We start from the raw sequence: 17,006 nt of genomic DNA, 5'->3' as shown, positions 1-17,006 counted from the left end.
GCACCCAACATCAGCTTCATGCAAGCACTGAAGGGTGTAAGAGCCAGAACACATCCCTGATGAATGCCAGTTTTCACTAGGAAATACTCAGAATCTCTGCGCCCACTCCATACAGCACTCACAGTGTCTGTGTATAGGTTGGCTGTGATGTCCAGCAATTTTTTGGAGATCTTGCAAATTCTCAGGATGTCCCAGAGAGCACTCGATCAACTGAAATGAACAGTTTGCAAAAATCAAGATCGGCTGCAAAGAAGCACTGCTGATATTGACGCTTGTGTTTTAGGAGTATTCACTGAGCTAGAATGTGGTCCAAGGTTGACTTCTTGGACATAAAGTCAGTGTTCTGTTGGCTGAGCAGTACGTAGCTGGTATGAATCCCATTAAGAATTTGACAGCTTCAACATTTTGGCCATGTGGCACGTTTCTCTGTGCATTATCCCACACACAGGTACCTGAGTGTTCAGGACCCCAGTGGTTGGAGAAGTCCAAGAGGACGCCCAGGCTTCATTTGGATAGATTGCTAATTTAGAGACATGGGGTTGGATCAGTTGTCTGTCTGGGTGGTTGCCACCGAGAAGCCAAGGCAGTTCTGTGGTTTTGTGGATGCAGGTTGTGTGGCACCAGCTCATCTTCGCAGACTTGAGTTGCGGGGAGGAGCTCATTGGTGAGGTCAACTGCTAAGAGATGATAGGTTGGAACAAAGTTTACCATCCTTGTGGCTTGATGTATCACGTGGTTGGCCAGCCCTGCAAATATTATATATGGGATTTTTTTTTTTTAATAAAGAAATCCATGTTTTTTGAGAGTTCTGATTGTTGTGCTCTGCTCCAGGAAGCAGAGGTTCTCCTGGAATGTTAGGTTTTGAGGGGCCCCGGGGTGATGCAGGGGTGAAGGGCTTCAGTGGACTAAAAGGAGAACCTGGAATACCAGGAGAGGTTGGCAACAAAGGAAACTTGGGTCAAAGTGGAGATAGAGGTGAGACTGTTTAATTCATAAATGAGATGTCTTTGGCTCACTTTTTGTCATTGAAATTTAGCTTTTCTACCACTGTCCATCAGGTGATCGTGGTCTGACGGGCCCACCTGGTGAGAAGCCTCGGATCTCTCAATCTAGCATGGTTAAAGGAGCCAAAGGAGAGCCTGGAGACCCTGGGGAGAAAGGCTTCACTGGGCCAAGAGGTGTGCAGCAGTAGCCTAATGTCACTCTGCCTTTTGTCGATACCACACTCATCTGTCTTTGCACCACAGGTTTGAAGGGTTATCAAGGAATACCAGGCATTCCAGGGGCTCACGGGCTTCCTGGGGACCCTAGCAATGACAAAGGTCAGCAAGGCGATCCAGGTGCACAGGGGCTTCCAGGAATCAAAGGAATGCCAGGTTTCATTGGCGATCGGGGTATTAGCGGCTTTGATGGAATGCCTGGCATAAAGGTGAGAAGTGATATGTTCAGAGACTTCACGTCACTCAAAGGATGTCTTGTGTAAATTATGATGTCTTCTTTGCATTTTTGTTATAGAATCTTGTACACGCAGAAGAACTCTAATCTGGTCATGCTTAAGGTTTTGTTTGTATCTTTTCAGGGGTTTAAAGGAAGTCCCGGTGCCTATGGGGCATCAGGAGACAAAGGACAGAAGGGATTTAAAGGTACAACTTCACATTTAAAAGCCAAAATTATATCTCTGTGTTAAATATGAAGGAGGTATGTTGAGGAACAAATACTTGAATTGTTATTAAATTCAGCATACATTTACAGGTGAGCAGGGTCCTCGTATCAACATTCCTGGAGCTGTGGGATTAAGAGGAGAATTTGGTGTACCAGGAGAGCCAGGTATCTACTGTAATCCACTCTCTGTTGCTGATACATGTCTCCAGCGGAGTACCTTATATAAAATGACTGATAACCTCGTTGCAGGTCAGAAAGGATTATTCGGACAATCTGGAGACAGGGGTAGTCCTGGTTTTCATGGTATTGAGGGCAGAAAGGGTGAACTAGGTAATCCAGGCCTATTAGGAACCCCAGGTAAAAGACTCCTATCAGTTTTACACTTCAGTTACTCCGATTTGGACTTTTGTGCATATAAACAGCATTTCTTTTTCCTCAGGCAGTGATGGACATCAGGGGTCTCCTGGTAACCAAGGCCAAAAGGGCTTTTCAGGATCTCCAGGAAAGCTGGGGCAACCAGGCTTTCCTGGCTTTGCGGGGGCCAAAGGTAATGAGTTCATCCAAATTCCTTGTGTGCTTTTATTTAACAGTCATAATTCTCTTATAAATCTAATATCTACGCAAATGCGTGCAGGTTTCCCAGGCCTGAAGGGTCTTTATGGGCTACATGGACTGAAAGGACAAAAGGGGATCCCCGGAATTCCAGGTATTGCAACAAATTACATCCCTGTGTGAACTACACAAATGTTGTCTGTAGTCAATCAACAAAATAAATGTTTGTATGTTTAGGTTATGTATCTTAGATTTGCATGGAACCTAAAAATTTGTCTGATATGTTTGGGATCTATAAAAGTTTTGTAGATGTTGGAGCTCTAGCCGCAGCACACATTTGTCACTCAAAATCATCCTGCCCCTAATTATTTACAATTTTGTGGCTTAAAATATGTTAAATTGGTGAGTTGAAAAGCCTAACCCAGCGTACTGTCATGAATGGAGACACATTTAAGGAACTCCAACATCTTCCACTTCCATACTGGTTTCATTTTTCATGAATGGAGGTTGGGGCTTGGCTGAAACTATGCCTCATTTTTAAGACACGAATCAGACACATTTTCAAATCTTCATCAGGTGTTGATGGGTATGGACCAGATGGAGAGCCGGGACATAAAGGAGAGAAGGGGGAGGATGGTGATCCCAACAACCAGGCAGGTGTTCCAGGAACACCAGGTTTGAAAGGCTTCCGGGGATCTCCAGGTTTGTCAAGACTCTGACTTTGAATCCTGTGCTCTCAGCAACAAAAAAAAAACCAAAATGGGTTCAGAAACACGATATGTCTGTTTTGAGTTAAAATTAAATCAACAATATCTTGTTTCCTTAGGTGACCAGGGTCAGCCTGGACCTCCAGGATTTTCAGGCCCTCCAGGACAAAATGGGACGCAAGGTGGACCAGGACCCTCAGGGGACCGTGGCTTTTTAGGACCTAAGGGATACCAAGGTGATGCAGTGAAGAAATGTGGGGGGGGGGCAAAGAAATTAGTTTGGGGTTAGCGTTAACTTTAACTAACTTGTTTCCCAGGTTTCCCTGGACCCAGAGGACTTTCTGGAGTGGATGCATTCCCTGGAGAAAGGGGTACCATGGGGCCAATTGGATTTCCAGGATTATCGGGTGAAAAAGGATTTAAAGGAGATCAAGGTCCTTATGGATACAGGGGACCTGATGGTGTTTTTGGGAAAAAAGGTGCAGTTCAACTTTAGAAGTCTGTTCAGAATGTCAAAAGACTGTTCTAGCACACAGATCAGGAAGCCAGTGGGATTGGGCTACTAATTGTAGACCTGAGTTCAGTCATGCTACCTGTGCAGTTGCACCTTCACACTACAGAGTCTGGAGAGTCACACAGGCACCAGCGGGACTCTGGGCCTTTGTAGTTGTAGGCTGTCGTGTTTGAAAAATGTTACCATTTAAATTATTAAAACAAACACAACCATTATAACAGTAAAGAGAAAAAAATGTCCTGTCTATAAAAATTCCATTATTGAATCAATGATTTTCTTCATGTACACCAAGACAGATTAATCAAGAGCTGACATCTGCGCACGTGAGCTAATTTTACATGTTTTTCAGGAGTGAAAGGAGAGCAAGGACATATGGGATATCCAGGTGTCATTGGAGCAAAAGGAAATAGAGGACCTGCTGGTCCAAAAGGAAACTCTGGACCGAGTGGTAAATTATGCACAATCAGAATTTACTGAACTAACTGTATTTACTGTACTAACTGATGAAACATGGTGGATTTGATGCCATAATAAATGTAGTTTGGTTCAAGATACCAACTTCATATGTTTTGTATGTATTAATGTACCTGGTCATACATAAGCCTTATGCATTTGAAATATAGGCTTATATACACTCAACAAAAATATAAATGCAACACTTTTGGTTTTGCTCCCATTTTGTATGAGATGAACTCAAAGATCTAAAACTTTTTCCACATACACAATATCACCATTTCCCTCAAATATTGTTCACAAACCAGTCTAAATCTGTGATAGTGAGCACTTCTCCTTTGCTGAGATAATCCATTGGAGGGGATACCAGTCAGTATCTGGTGTGACCACCATTTGCCTCATGCAGTGCAGCACATCTCCTTCGCATAGAGTTGATCAGGCTGTCAATTGTGGCCTGTGGAATGTTGGTCCACTCCTCTTCAATGGCTGTGTGAAGTTGCTGGATATTGGCAGGTACTGGTACACGCTGTCGTATACGCCGGTTCAGAGCATCCCAAACATGCTCAATGGGTGACATGTCCGGTGAGTATGCCGGCCATGCAAGAACTGGGACATTTTCAGCTTCCAAGAATTGTGTACAGATCCTTGCAACATGGGGCCGTGCATTATCCTGCTGCAACATGAGGTGATGTTCTTGGATTGGCACAACAATGGGCCTCAGGATCTCGTCACGGTATCTCTGTGCATTCAAAATGCCATCAATAAAATGCACCTGTGTTCTTCGTCCATAACAGACGCCTGCCCATACCATAACCCCACCGCCACCATGGGCCACTTGATCCACAACATTGACATCAGAAAACCGCTCACCCACACGACACCACACACGCTGTCTACCATCTGCCCTGGACAGTGTGAACCGGGATTCATCCGTGAAGAGAACACCTCTCCAATGTGCCAAACGCCAGCGAATGTGAGCATTTGCCCACTCAAGTCGGTTACGACGACGAACTGGAGTCAGGTCGAGACCCCGATGAGGACGACAAGCATGCAGATGAGCTTCCCTGAGACGGTTTCTGACAGTTTGTGCAGAAATTCTTTGGTTATGTAAACCGATTGTTTCAGCAGCTGTCCGAGTGGCTGGTCTCAGACGATCTTGGAGGTGAACATGCTGGATGTGGAGGTCCTGGGCTGGTGTGGTTACACGTGGTCTGCGGTTGTGAGGCTGGTTGGATGTACTGCCAAATTCTCTGAAATGCCTTTGGCAACGGCTTATGGTAGAGAAATGAACATTCAATACACGAGCAACAGCTCTGGTTGACATTCCTGCTGTCAGCATGCCAGTTGCACGCTCCCTCAAATCTTGCGACATATGTGGCATTGTGCTGTGTGATAAAACTGCACCTTTCAGAGTGGCCTTTTATTGTGGGCAGTCTAAGGCACACCTGTGCACTAATCATGGTGTCTAATCAGCATCTTGATATGGCACACCTGTGAGGTGGGATGGATTATCTCAGCAAAGGAGAAGTGCTCACTATCACAGATTTAGACTGGTTTGTGAACAATATTTGAGGGAAATGGTGATATTGTATATGTGGAAAAAGTTTTAGATCTTTGAGTTCATCTCATACAAAATGGGAGCAAAACCAAAAGTGTTGCGTTTATATTTTTGTTGAGTGTATCTATATTACTACTTCGTGAAAAATAAATGCAAAAGTGTGAATGATCTGATGTGCTTCATTGCTTCGATACAGAGGGACAAAACTGGTCAAAAACACTTTTTGTTAAAGTTTACAGTAACCTATAAACTGACAAATATGCAATTGTGGCTCTTGTTTTACAGTTGTTGAAGACATTGTGTATCTAAGAATAATTCCTGGAAATGTGATGCGTCCAGTGTCAGTAGTTCTAAAGAAAGAACTTATGGAATTGAGCATCTTTTTTCTGTACTGCTTGTTTTTAAGAATAAAATCAGGTCATGCACTGTGTTTTTTTTAAGCCCCAGTATCTCAAAAGGTAATGAAGTTACAAAGCTGAAATTTTGTATGGTGTTTACTAGGAAAAATAGCATTAGTTTGTAAACACATGAAGGTATTCAGGTAAAAATTTCTCAAATCTGTTTTTTTTTTCCTTTAATATTTTGTTTTCACATTATCCGTCTCTGCTGCAGGTGTCCATGGACCCCCAGGCAGCCAGGGTCCCTTTCCATTGCCTATCAAACTTCCAGGAGAAACTGGTGCCCCAGGACCACAGGGTATTCGAGGACCACAGGGGACGAGAGGGGGACCAGGGCCGCAAGGGCTCCATGGGGATGCAGGTCAGTTATATTTGATAAAACCTTTGTCGTTGAATCTTCTCAATGGGGTCCTGTAGAGGTCACTAAGTGTCTTAAAAACAGATGTTAAAGTTTCAACAAAAGATAGATATCTGTATGCACAGTAATTTTGTAATGTTTGTTGTTAAACTCCAACCATATGCAATTGTTAAAGGTACATAAAAACAGGCTTTGTAGAGTTTGACTTCTTGAAGAGAAAGATCCTGGTCTATAGAGTGATGATATGCTGGAACTGTGTAGGTTTCTTTGGACCCCAGGGGCAGAAGGGCATGCCTGGAATTAGTGGTACACCAGGAATCCCTGGATTTCGTGGAGATGTTGGACATGTTGGCCACCCTGGTTTGCAAGGAATGGAAGGTATATCTGACACTGGAGATCAGAATAACTTTAGGTTAATGAATCTGGATTAAAGGGTTATCAGTTAATTTATTGAAACACAATTTGAGTATTGAAATTGGACTTTATTCCTAGGTTTTGGAAAAACCAAGGCATGTACCCTATAAAATGGAATGAATGAATCAATACATAAATAGTTAGATGGATAGATAGATGAGTTCATCTCCTCCAGGCTGTGCACACATTAACTTAAAAACAATCAATGCAATCGTGTTGTATCTCACCAAATGAAAAGGCATATAATGAAGATAAACTGATTAAGACGTGGTTAACTTTGTTACACCAGATCAATACAAAATACAACTTTATTTTCTTATGTAATTTATCTTACACCTGTCTGGAGATTGGGAGCAGGTGTGGTTGAAGTTACATGTAGCTTGAATTTAGCTTATTTGTCACTTTTCTTTCACTTCCAAAGCCTAGGTGTGCTGGCCACCAAAGCTTAGGTCTGCTACCCACTGCTTGTGAAGAGATTGTGATGTTTAACAGAACTACCTAAATGTGTGGTTCGTCCTGGTTGAAATATAACGAAGGTTTCACAGGAACAAACACTTTTATTGCACCCTGAACAACCAGCTGGTTTTACTCTCTCTGCTGTCGAGCTCATCTCCTCTGCTCTGAGGCAGACATCTCTTTATATACACATGGCACCTGAGCGCCCTCTGTAGGTGTGGAAGGTTCAGCACCCCTACAGACTATCAAACCGTAAGTCTGTTTCAATACACCACAGAGATGACAATCGAGAAGGTTTCTTATTATCCAGTCAGAGTATTACGTAATTAACTTGGCAGAATAAATATATTATTAATAAATGTGCAATGTACAACAGGAATGTGCAATATCAATTAAACGACAAATTATTCAAAATCCAATCGCCTGCCTGTGATTGGATCATGTCTTCATCACGTTTGTGTTATAACTTGTGTCTATGGCCACTATATATATATATATATATGTATATATATATATATATATATGTATATATATATATATATATATATATATATATATATATATATATATATATATATATATGTATGTATATGTGTGTGTGTGTGTATGTTTTCTAAACACTTTGTTCCTTTGTTCCTCATCAGGTTACCGTGGAAACCCTGGTATCCCCGGGTTACCTGGCATGCCTGGCCGCAGCGTCAGCGTGGGTTACCTGCTGGTTAAACACAGTCAGTCAGAGCACACGCCCATGTGCCCTGTGGGGATGTCCAAACTGTGGGACGGGTACAGTCTGCTGTACTTCGAGGGCCAAGAAAAGGCCCATAACCAGGACTTGGGTAAGTCAGGATGAACTGTGTGTGTGTGTTTTTTTTTAAACAGCATTTTGTTTGTTCTCAGATTGACACATTTGAAGGACATTCAGATCATCATGTCCTTTAACTTTGAAGTTCCACCCTTTCAGGCTGATGACCTCTGAAGTGACTCGAGCTCATGAGGCAGGCACATTCCCGTTTTCTGAAACCAGAAAAGGAGAATCTCAGATGTGTGCCAGAGTTGTCGCACTATAATAACATTGTTTTAGCTGCTTTTTCTCCTTCTTCTTGTGTATGTTATTGTTGAAGCAACCTGAGAGGCACAAATGAGAAAAGATCATTTCTTTAAAGTGTTTATATGCTTCAAATTTAAAGACAAAGGCTTATGTTTGGATTAACCAATTGAAAAGAGGCTCATCAAATATAAATATATAAATATATTTAATTGAATATTACAATCTGAATGTTTAGGCACAGGAACAATTTGTGGTTAGATTGTGTGTCTTGGCTAAACGTACTCAGCAAAGTCAAGACTATAGACCAGTCTGAATGAAAAAATACTGACATAAAGACATTTACTCACTCATCTTCAACTGCTTATTCCAATTAAGGGTCATGGGGGGCTGGAGCCTATCCCAGCAGTCATAGAGCATGAGGTGGGCTACACCTTGGACAGGACGCCAGTCTGTCTCAGGGCCACGTATAGACAGACAAACACATTCATCCCCGTACACACACCTACGGACAATTTAAAGTTTCTGAACCACCTAACCTGCGTATCTTTGGATGTGGGAGGAAACCGGAGCACCCGGAGGAAACCCACACAAACACGGGGAGAACATGCAAACTCCACACAGAAAGGCCACAGGTGGGAATCGAACCCATGACCTTCTTGCTGTGAGGCAGCAGTGCTAACCACTAAACCACTGTGCCGCCCATAAAGACATTTATTATTTTTTAAATATTTACTGTATTTTCTGGAATGTAAGTCACAGAATTTGTTTGTTTACTAGTTTGGGAGGTCCTGCGACTCACCATATGTAGTGAAAAATCATCCATCCATCTACTTTCCATACCCGCTTACTCCAATTAAGGCTCACGAGTCAAAGTGTGACTACAATAAGCAGGTTTTGCTTGCGATTAGAGTGGAAAACAAAACTTGTGACTCACCTTAGTTCTGTTAAACACAAACACAGCTGCAGCACTGAGATGATGATTCTTATTACTTTATATATTAACGGACAAAAAATACATCAGCTTTAACAGCAGAAAGCACGAAAGACAAAACACATCCACTGTGATCATCTTCAGTAACAACGCTCTCTGCAGTTTTAGGATTTTCCATTTCTTCTTTTTAAATCAGTGTTTTTCAAACTGTGGGGCGTGCCACCAGAGTTCTTCGGGGGGGGGTGCAAAAAAATAACTATAAACACTGTTAACCAACAAAAGAAGAAGGGGCAAAAAGAAATAGAAAACATTGTTAGCGAACATGCCAGGAGCAAAATGGATCAATTTTTTAGTGCGTAAATCTACCAGTGAGAAGACAAAGCTTGGGGCAACCAAAAAAAAAAGAAAGTAGAGGACGATCTCCATTTGCTCCTCTCCACAGTGCATCACCACATCAGCCGCCTGTACGCATCAAAAACCCAGACTCACACTAAACAAGAGGTGAGACTCAATGAGAGACTAAATATGTATAAAAGTTGAATTAACATTATTTATGTTAAAATGTGTTAGTCATGTCAAAGACATTTTAAACACAGAGATGTTTAAATGTTAAAAAAAAGATGTTTAAAATATGACAAAAGGTAAAAATAGAAGAATAGAAAGTTTTTTAAAAACACGTTTAAAATGTTTGAAAAGGTTGTAAAATGTGTAGATGCATAGACAGTTTCCTAAAAAGACATAAATATAATTAAAATTTGTTTAACGTGTAAAAGACTAAAAAGAAACACGCAAAGATGTTGAAATTGTGTGTATGTGTGGGTGGGGGGCAGCTATTCAGTCGTTCTCTGAGGGAGGGGCCACACTTTGAAAACTCCTGTTTTAAATCATTCTCAGTGTCTTACATCATATTTTCTTGTCTTTTGTTCCAGTGAAATATTTTCCATACCCTAACCTGTCGTTTTACATCGTATAATTTCAGTTGTTTGGTGTTTTCAGGTTTGGCTGGTTCTTGCCTCCCGCGGTTCAGCACCATGCCCTTCCTGTACTGCAATCCAGGCGACCTATGTTACTATGCCAACAGGAACGATAAGTCCTACTGGCTGTCCACAACTGCTCCTCTTCCCATGATGCCCGTGGAAGCAGGAGAGGTCAAACCGTACATCAGCCGCTGCTCAGTGTGTGAAGCTCCATCAGTTGCCATAGCAGTCCACAGCCAGGACGTCACCATCCCACAATGCCCGGCGGGCTGGCGCAGCCTGTGGATTGGCTACTCGTTCATCATGGTGAGTTCCGTGTGTCCAGCAGAACGGTTCTGTGCGTGCAAAGCTTTTAACGCCATTGCCACGTTCACATAAAGTACTTACATTTCTAAAAGTTCTAGGTGTGACGCCATGTGTGCGTCTGTCTGTCCATGTGGTCAATCTGCATGCAATATCTTCACAAAGACTTTGTGCATCAAAGTGAAACTTGGTTCACAAGGTCACCTCACTACAACCTCACTGAAGTTCACTGTTGGGTGCCTTTTAATTTTAATTGTGTCCACTAGGGGGCAGCCAACTTTACAAAACTATGCTAAAACCTTGCACACACCATATCTTGACAAACACTTTGTGTATAAAGATGAAACTTGGTATGCAAGGTCAACTCATGAAGACCTCAGACAAGTTCTGTGCTGAGTGCGGTTCGATTATAATGGTAGCCACCAGTGGGCCAAGTCTCTGGAGCCTTGTATATGCAGTAACACTACAAGGACTTCGTGGATCATGATGAAACTTGCCAACACCTTAAACAAATTCAAGTTTGGGCTCAACAATGCAGGTTAGCGTCAGTATTGCCTTTTTTTGCTTTGAACATTAACTTGAACTGTTAGCAGATGGAAGCACTCTGCCTGCTTTTCGAGTTAATTTTCTACATTCTATCTAAATTCTCTATATATTTACTATCACATGCCTCCTTTTGTCCCGTCACAGCACTCAGCTATCGGAAACGAAGGAGGCGGTCAGTCATTGTCTTCGCCCGGCTCGTGTCTGGAAGACTTCCGCACGTCACCATTTATCGAGTGTAACGGGGCCAGAGGCACGTGCCACTACTTTGCCAATGAATTCAGTTTCTGGCTGACCTCCATAGATCAGCCGTTCCACGCTGAGCCATCATCAGAAACGCTCAAAGCGGGACAACTCCTGTCACGCATCAGCCGCTGCCAGGTCTGCATGAAGAACTTGTGAAAGCGATGAAGGTCGATGGGGCTCCGGCAGTGACACAAAGGAGGGTCTAGAATACTGACCCGAGTGTAAAAGTCAGTGCTCAGACCTGCAGACTGTGTGAGCTGTGAGTCAAACGTCCCCATAATGAAGTCAACAGTATTTCTTTTTTTTTTTTATGTGGATTGGTGCTTATTTTTAACTTATTACCTCAGCTACTACGATGTATCATTAACAAGTCAGAGTCGAGATTACAGCTGAACCAAAGACGCCTGTGTGTATGCACCGCTTCAGTTTAACTCTTCATAGTTTACAGCCACAATAAAGCTGCCAGCGCCGCTTCTTGACCTGCTAATGGACACGTGACAATGTTACGCTAGCAAAGCCTATCTTCTCATTTCATTTTCTGCATTCATCAGCTCTTTCACACATATGACCACAAAATGCACTGATTATTTTGTATTTATAACAGCTGAATGAACTTGATCCGTCTCCCGAAGAGTCTTCATGTATATTTTTTATATGATTTCTGCCACATTTTTTCCCCTTCAGTTGCCTTTGGAATTTCATCAATTTGGCTCAAAGTTCAGAAACAAAAAACTAATTTTTTCTTTTGCTCAGTGATTCTGGCTTTAACTTTTTCCTCACTTTAGCTTCCGTTGAATACGCATTTTAAAAATTGACCGTTTCATTCACATTAACACGTACTGACACAATTTGTTTTCACATAATTACATTTCATTAACACAGTTTCATTGGTTTGTAAAGATTAAATGATTATACTTGATATTGTCATTTTTTTTCATGCTTTCAGAAATATACCAGAGCAACTGCAAAGTAAAAATCATTCTAATCTTTATTACCATAACAAAAAAAAAAAAAAAATAGAAATTGTAACTCCTCTGTATGTACAATTTGTACTGCACGTGCATTGAAACAATGTCAACAGTGATGGAAGATCAATATCACTGCAGGTCACATGATAAAAAGAACAAAAAAAGTGATTTTTTAAAAAAACTGAATTTTGTCTTATGGGACCATTTGTGGTGTAAGATTAATTACATTCTGTAAAAACGCTCATAACAAATAGCAGTAATCAACTTTTACTTATAAAACACAAAGACATGTTTGGGCTCTGAAGCAACTCTCACATCTGGCTCAGTCTTACATGGCACAATTCGTATGTAACTTTTTTTTTGGGGGGGGGGGGGGGGGGGGGGGGGGGGGGGGGTGTCAGGTACAGGGAACATGTGCCACGTCCAGGGTTCGGGGGACTGCCTTGGGTTGAAACCACCCAGAAAGTTGACAACCAGTCCTTTTCCACATCTCAAAAGCAACCATGTATCTGATGCAGCCTGGTGAATTATGGGAATTTTCTTGACCATCTGCATGCGACACGGTCCTCAGCACTCGGGCAGGATCATGCACACACAGGTACAAAAGTCATAGCTGACATGCTCTCAAAAGTGATATTCCTCATCTGGGCCTCCATAAGTAACTGTTCATTTGACAAAGTCATTCCTGCAGTAACAACAGATCCTTTGTGAGACCTGGTACCAAAGACATCCAGTCATCACTTTAAGTTACTAGTTAGCCTTCAGGGGCCTCACGTGCAAAGACTTGCGTGGATTTCCTACTCAAACATGGCATACACCAAAACCCAGAAACTGGCATACACACAAAAATATTCAGATGTATCAAAGTGTGGGTACGCATGGATCCAAGCACGTACCGTTTGAACATCTCAAATCAACTTGGAATTGAGTACATATGCATCAAGATCCTCCCTTTCCATGCCCCTATTTAAACATGGGCGCAATTTGGTGGGGGATAGGGGGGACATGTCCCCCCCACCTTTTCAACCAGAGGGGACAGAATATGTTATGCCCCCCCCCCACCTTCTGACATGTGTGTACTTGAAACATGCTATGCCAGTCTTATGTGCAAACCATGTCAGTCTTACAGTAGTGTTCAGAATAATAGTAGTGCTATGTGACTAAAAGATTAATCCAGGTTTTGAGTATATTTCTTATTGTTACATGGGAAACAAGGTACCAGTAGATTCAGTAGGTTCTCACAAATCCAACATACCAAGCATTCATGATATGCACACTCTTAAGGCTATGAAATTGGGCTATTAGTAAAAAAAAAAAAGTAGAAAAGAACACCCCCTTTTCTACCTTTTTTTTTTTTTTTTTTTTTTACTAATAGCCCAATTTCATAGCCTTAAGAGTGTGCATATCATGAATGCTTGGTATGTTGGATTTGTGAGAACCTACTGAATCTACTGGTACCTTGTTTCCCATGTAACAATAAGAAATATACTCAAAACCTGGATTAATCTTTTTAGTCACATAGCACTACTATTATTCTGAACACTACTGTATGTGCAAAACCATGTCAGAATAGTATCTTTCTTTGTGCAAGTTTGTATTTTTAGCAGCATTGACTTGTTTACAACACCTGTTTCTTGTTTGTCACATTCGGAATTTTCTGGGACTGCATTTGCCCAGATTTGAAACCGAAAATAGTTGCCTCTAGGGACTAGTGTCTACACATAAGTATCAATGGACCATATGCTAATTTACTAAATTCTGAAAGTTAGAAAAGGAAATCAGAAAAGCTATCTGGGACCTCAGAAAGCCCATCTGCAATTATTGCTTGATCTCCAAAATCAGCCTATGCAAGCGAAATTATGTTCAGTATGAGTGTTGTCATTAGTGCCACTTTGAAAATTAAATTCATGATAAGTAATTTATCCTAAACTTATGATCTGTTTTTTCAAACTTATGCAAAAACAAATCTTGAGAAAAAAAATACAGTATGCGATAGTTAATAATTATTAAGAGCCTGTTCTTTCATATTTATGAATATATTTTACCACATTGCAGTTTTTTTTAATGAAAACTCAACCTATCATTCTTTTTGAGTTCTCCACATGTGGTGATACCTTATTTACACCAGGATGTTAATAAAATCAATGCTGGCTACTCTCAGAATAAAGTACTTATACCCACAGTTTCAAATTGCATAAGTCAAATGGTGTCCACTTTATGGTCTTCTCAAAACATTAAAATTACTGTTCTGGATGTTCAGAATGCATCTGAGCTTATCTAGAAACCGCTGGCTAGAAACCCCCGGTCTATAGGCTTTGGCCCTGCGGACCTCACACTGTCTCCTCCAATTTCTAGTTCTAAATTGCGCTCTTGTATTTAAATATGCAAATTCACGTAAATAGGCCCCTGGGAGCTGGGAATCCCCACTCCGCCAGATCAGTCAACATGAACACAGAAATGTAATTATACAGAGAGTGAGTTACAGATGACTGGATATGATGTGGACAGACGCAGGGATAGTTTATTTGGTACCCTTGCAAATGGAATCAACATGAAATGGGAAAGATGTTAGTGGGAGCTTGTGTGAGATTAAGAGAAATTAGTTGCGCCACAGCTGACAGTGAGAGACATTCACAACTTTACACCCTCGTTTATTGATAAATACTGAACACAGGGAGACAATCGGGCCTGTTAAGGATCTCCAGCTCTAGTTTCACCACAAAGAAAAAAAAAAAAAGATAAAAAAACATATGAATGTGCCCACACTGGTTTTCGTTCTAAACAATTACAGGAATAAACTATTTACCCACCCAGCCAGCCATTGAGCACAGTGCCAGCCTGCCTGTTCCCAACCCAACTCAATGCATTTGCGCATCACATATGATTTGAACATTGATGGAATGAATATTGATGGAATGTGTCCAGTTGGTACTTGAGAAAACTCACCTCATCAACCTGTGAGAGCTGCTTCAACCCCAATTGGGGAAATCGGTGGAGGTGCTCAGAGTTGTAACCTTGACCAAATTGGTACCAAGAGTTGTAACCTTGACCAAATCGGTACCAGACTCGATCAGGTTTGAGAGTTGTTTAATTTGAGTTAATCATGTATGAGAACTCTGAAAACAACCCAACACTTGTTTATTTTACTTCTTTACAAAGTAATTGTTGACATGATATGACAACTATTAATACTTGTTGCATTTTTAAAATTTGAATTTTCAGCATGTAAAGTAAAATCACAAACTCTACCAGGAGGTGCCACCCGAGGAGTTTAGTGATCGACTCAACCAAAAATCTGAGTTTCTACCTCGACAAACGTGTGTGGAAGTAAAGTGGTACTACCCCAGTTTCCACCTGGAGCTGCTGACCATCTCCAGCGCTTCCCTGGGACAGGTCTAGCAGCAGGCACGTTTGCTGCCCTTCCTGCTGCCCCCCGTGTCCTCGTCCAGGTTGACTGTAGATGATGTCTCGTTTCTCTTCCTCAAGATGGAAGGCACCACCAGATCGAACAGTGTCTCAAACACAGCGTCCACATTGTAGCCCGTCTTTGCACTCGTCTCAAAGCACATCTTCTCTGCAGGTGGGCTGCTCTTCTCCTCCAAACCCTTATAGCGCAGGATCCTCCCATAAAACGCCACCGCGTCCTCTCGCATAACCTGTTTGGTTGGCACAGGGCCAGTAAATGATACAGGCGAGGCCGGGGGAGTGGGACAACCAGACGGCACCTGTACTCCTGTCTTGTCCGCCTCACACTCCTCTGACACACCTTCAGAGTCCTGAGTCTGCTGGGCTTGAGTGTCTGTTAAATCCGCCTTGTTGCCCACGATGGCGTAGATGCAGTCTTGGTTGGCGGTGTCGGTCAGGGACAGGAAGCGCTCCTCCAGCTCAGCCAGACTCTGCCAGTTGGTGACATCGTAAGTGAGGATGACAGCCGCCGCACCTCGACAGTACATGGAGCCCAAACCGTGAAACTGCTCACGACCTGGAGATAAAGACCAACATCAGTGATGTCCAAGGTGCTAATTATATGCAATAATCAGTTTAAAAAGTGTAAAAAATAAATAAAAATGCACATCCACATTTTCTTAAAGAAATTTATCCTACACAATTCATACAACATAAATGTTAAAGGTGAACAGAGCACTGGGGGGGGGGGGGGGGGGGGGGGGGGGGGGGGGGGGGGCAGCCCTACTTTAATGTAGGGCTGCTCAATTATGGCAAAAATCAAAGTCATGATTATTTTGGAAAAAACTGAATTGATGATTACTGAATACAAATACTCATTGACTTTTGAAATATCCTGTGTTTGTTGATTTTTTTTTTAACAGAACTTCAGTTTTACATGTCATTGATCTGAAAAAACAAATAAAAAATAAAAGTAAAAACTTCTGGCAAGACCAGAAATAGAAAAAGTGTGGACCGGTGTGACGAAAGAAGCCCGAAAATGACCGCTATCACTAAGGCTAACAGGCTAAGAAATGCTTACTTTGTTGCGCATATTAAATACTATGTCCCAACATACTGACTCAGTCGCACCATCAGTGCAGCTAACAGCGCCAAGCTATCAATATCTGCTAATTTCTCCATGTAATGTGGAGTTGCATGAGGAAGGGCATCCGGCGTAAAATTTGTGCCAATTCAACATGCAGATCCACCTTGGATTTGCTGTGGCAACCCCGAGTACAAAACAAGGGAGCAGCCGAAGGGACTTACTAGTGTCAACATGCTAACATACAATTTCTGTGAATTGTACAATTGGTGCATATGAGTTGTATAAATTGTAATACTTTGATGTAATTGTTATACTTTTATCTGAGAATGGACCCCAGGAAGAATAGTCTCTACTTTGGTAGAGACTAATGGGGATCCTTAAATAATGAAATAAAGAAAAAAGAAACTAGTATTAAAATTTCACTCA

General features: G+C 41.8%; 2 protein-coding genes and 1 long non-coding RNA gene across 7 annotated transcripts in view; 1 reads left to right on the top strand and 2 right to left on the bottom strand.

Moving 5' to 3' along the window:
- Positions 1-12,039, top strand: part of col4a2 (collagen, type IV, alpha 2) — a 110,946-nt gene extending 98,907 nt beyond the window's left edge. For all 3 annotated transcript variants that reach the window (XM_034185806.1, XM_034185804.1, XM_034185805.1), the window contains 17 exons: positions 832-975; positions 1,059-1,178; positions 1,248-1,429; positions 1,580-1,643; positions 1,753-1,827; positions 1,912-2,019; positions 2,102-2,209; positions 2,297-2,368; positions 2,791-2,916; positions 3,041-3,157; positions 3,239-3,400; positions 3,785-3,883; positions 6,059-6,205; positions 6,464-6,580; positions 7,717-7,908; positions 10,048-10,334; positions 11,022-12,039. In XM_034185806.1, the coding sequence (XP_034041697.1) occupies positions 832-975; positions 1,059-1,178; positions 1,248-1,429; positions 1,580-1,643; positions 1,753-1,827; positions 1,912-2,019; positions 2,102-2,209; positions 2,297-2,368; positions 2,791-2,916; positions 3,041-3,157; positions 3,239-3,400; positions 3,785-3,883; positions 6,059-6,205; positions 6,464-6,580; positions 7,717-7,908; positions 10,048-10,334; positions 11,022-11,276 (2,375 nt within the window). In that variant the 3' untranslated portion in view covers positions 11,277-12,039. The remainder of the gene's footprint in view (positions 1-831; positions 976-1,058; positions 1,179-1,247; positions 1,430-1,579; positions 1,644-1,752; positions 1,828-1,911; positions 2,020-2,101; positions 2,210-2,296; positions 2,369-2,790; positions 2,917-3,040; positions 3,158-3,238; positions 3,401-3,784; positions 3,884-6,058; positions 6,206-6,463; positions 6,581-7,716; positions 7,909-10,047; positions 10,335-11,021) is intronic.
- Positions 9,040-17,006, bottom strand: part of rab20 (RAB20, member RAS oncogene family) — an 11,373-nt gene continuing 3,406 nt past the window's right edge. Inside the window, exons 2-3 of one of the 3 annotated variants that reach the window (XR_004564701.1) lie at positions 15,406-16,070; positions 9,040-9,049 (exon numbers count right to left, since the gene is read on the bottom strand). Coding sequence is in view for 1 of the 3 variants with exons in the window: in XM_034185815.1 (XP_034041706.1) it covers positions 15,484-16,070 (587 nt within the window). In the remaining 2 variants the exon portion in view is untranslated. Of the gene's footprint in view, positions 9,050-15,158; positions 16,071-17,006 lie in introns of those variants that run through there. The other 2 variants (XR_004564700.1, XM_034185815.1) reach the window with 2 other exon arrangements.
- Positions 10,348-17,006, bottom strand: part of LOC117524083 — a 21,152-nt gene continuing 14,493 nt past the window's right edge. The window contains exon 3 of the long non-coding RNA XR_004564702.1: positions 10,348-10,718. This is a non-coding gene — a long non-coding RNA (uncharacterized LOC117524083). The remainder of the gene's footprint in view (positions 10,719-17,006) is intronic.

Source organism: Thalassophryne amazonica, chromosome 14 (genome assembly GCF_902500255.1).
Source record: "Thalassophryne amazonica chromosome 14, fThaAma1.1, whole genome shotgun sequence".
Lineage (NCBI taxonomy): Eukaryota > Metazoa > Chordata > Actinopteri > Batrachoidiformes > Batrachoididae > Thalassophryne > Thalassophryne amazonica.
This window is presented reverse-complemented; position numbering and strand designations above follow the sequence as displayed.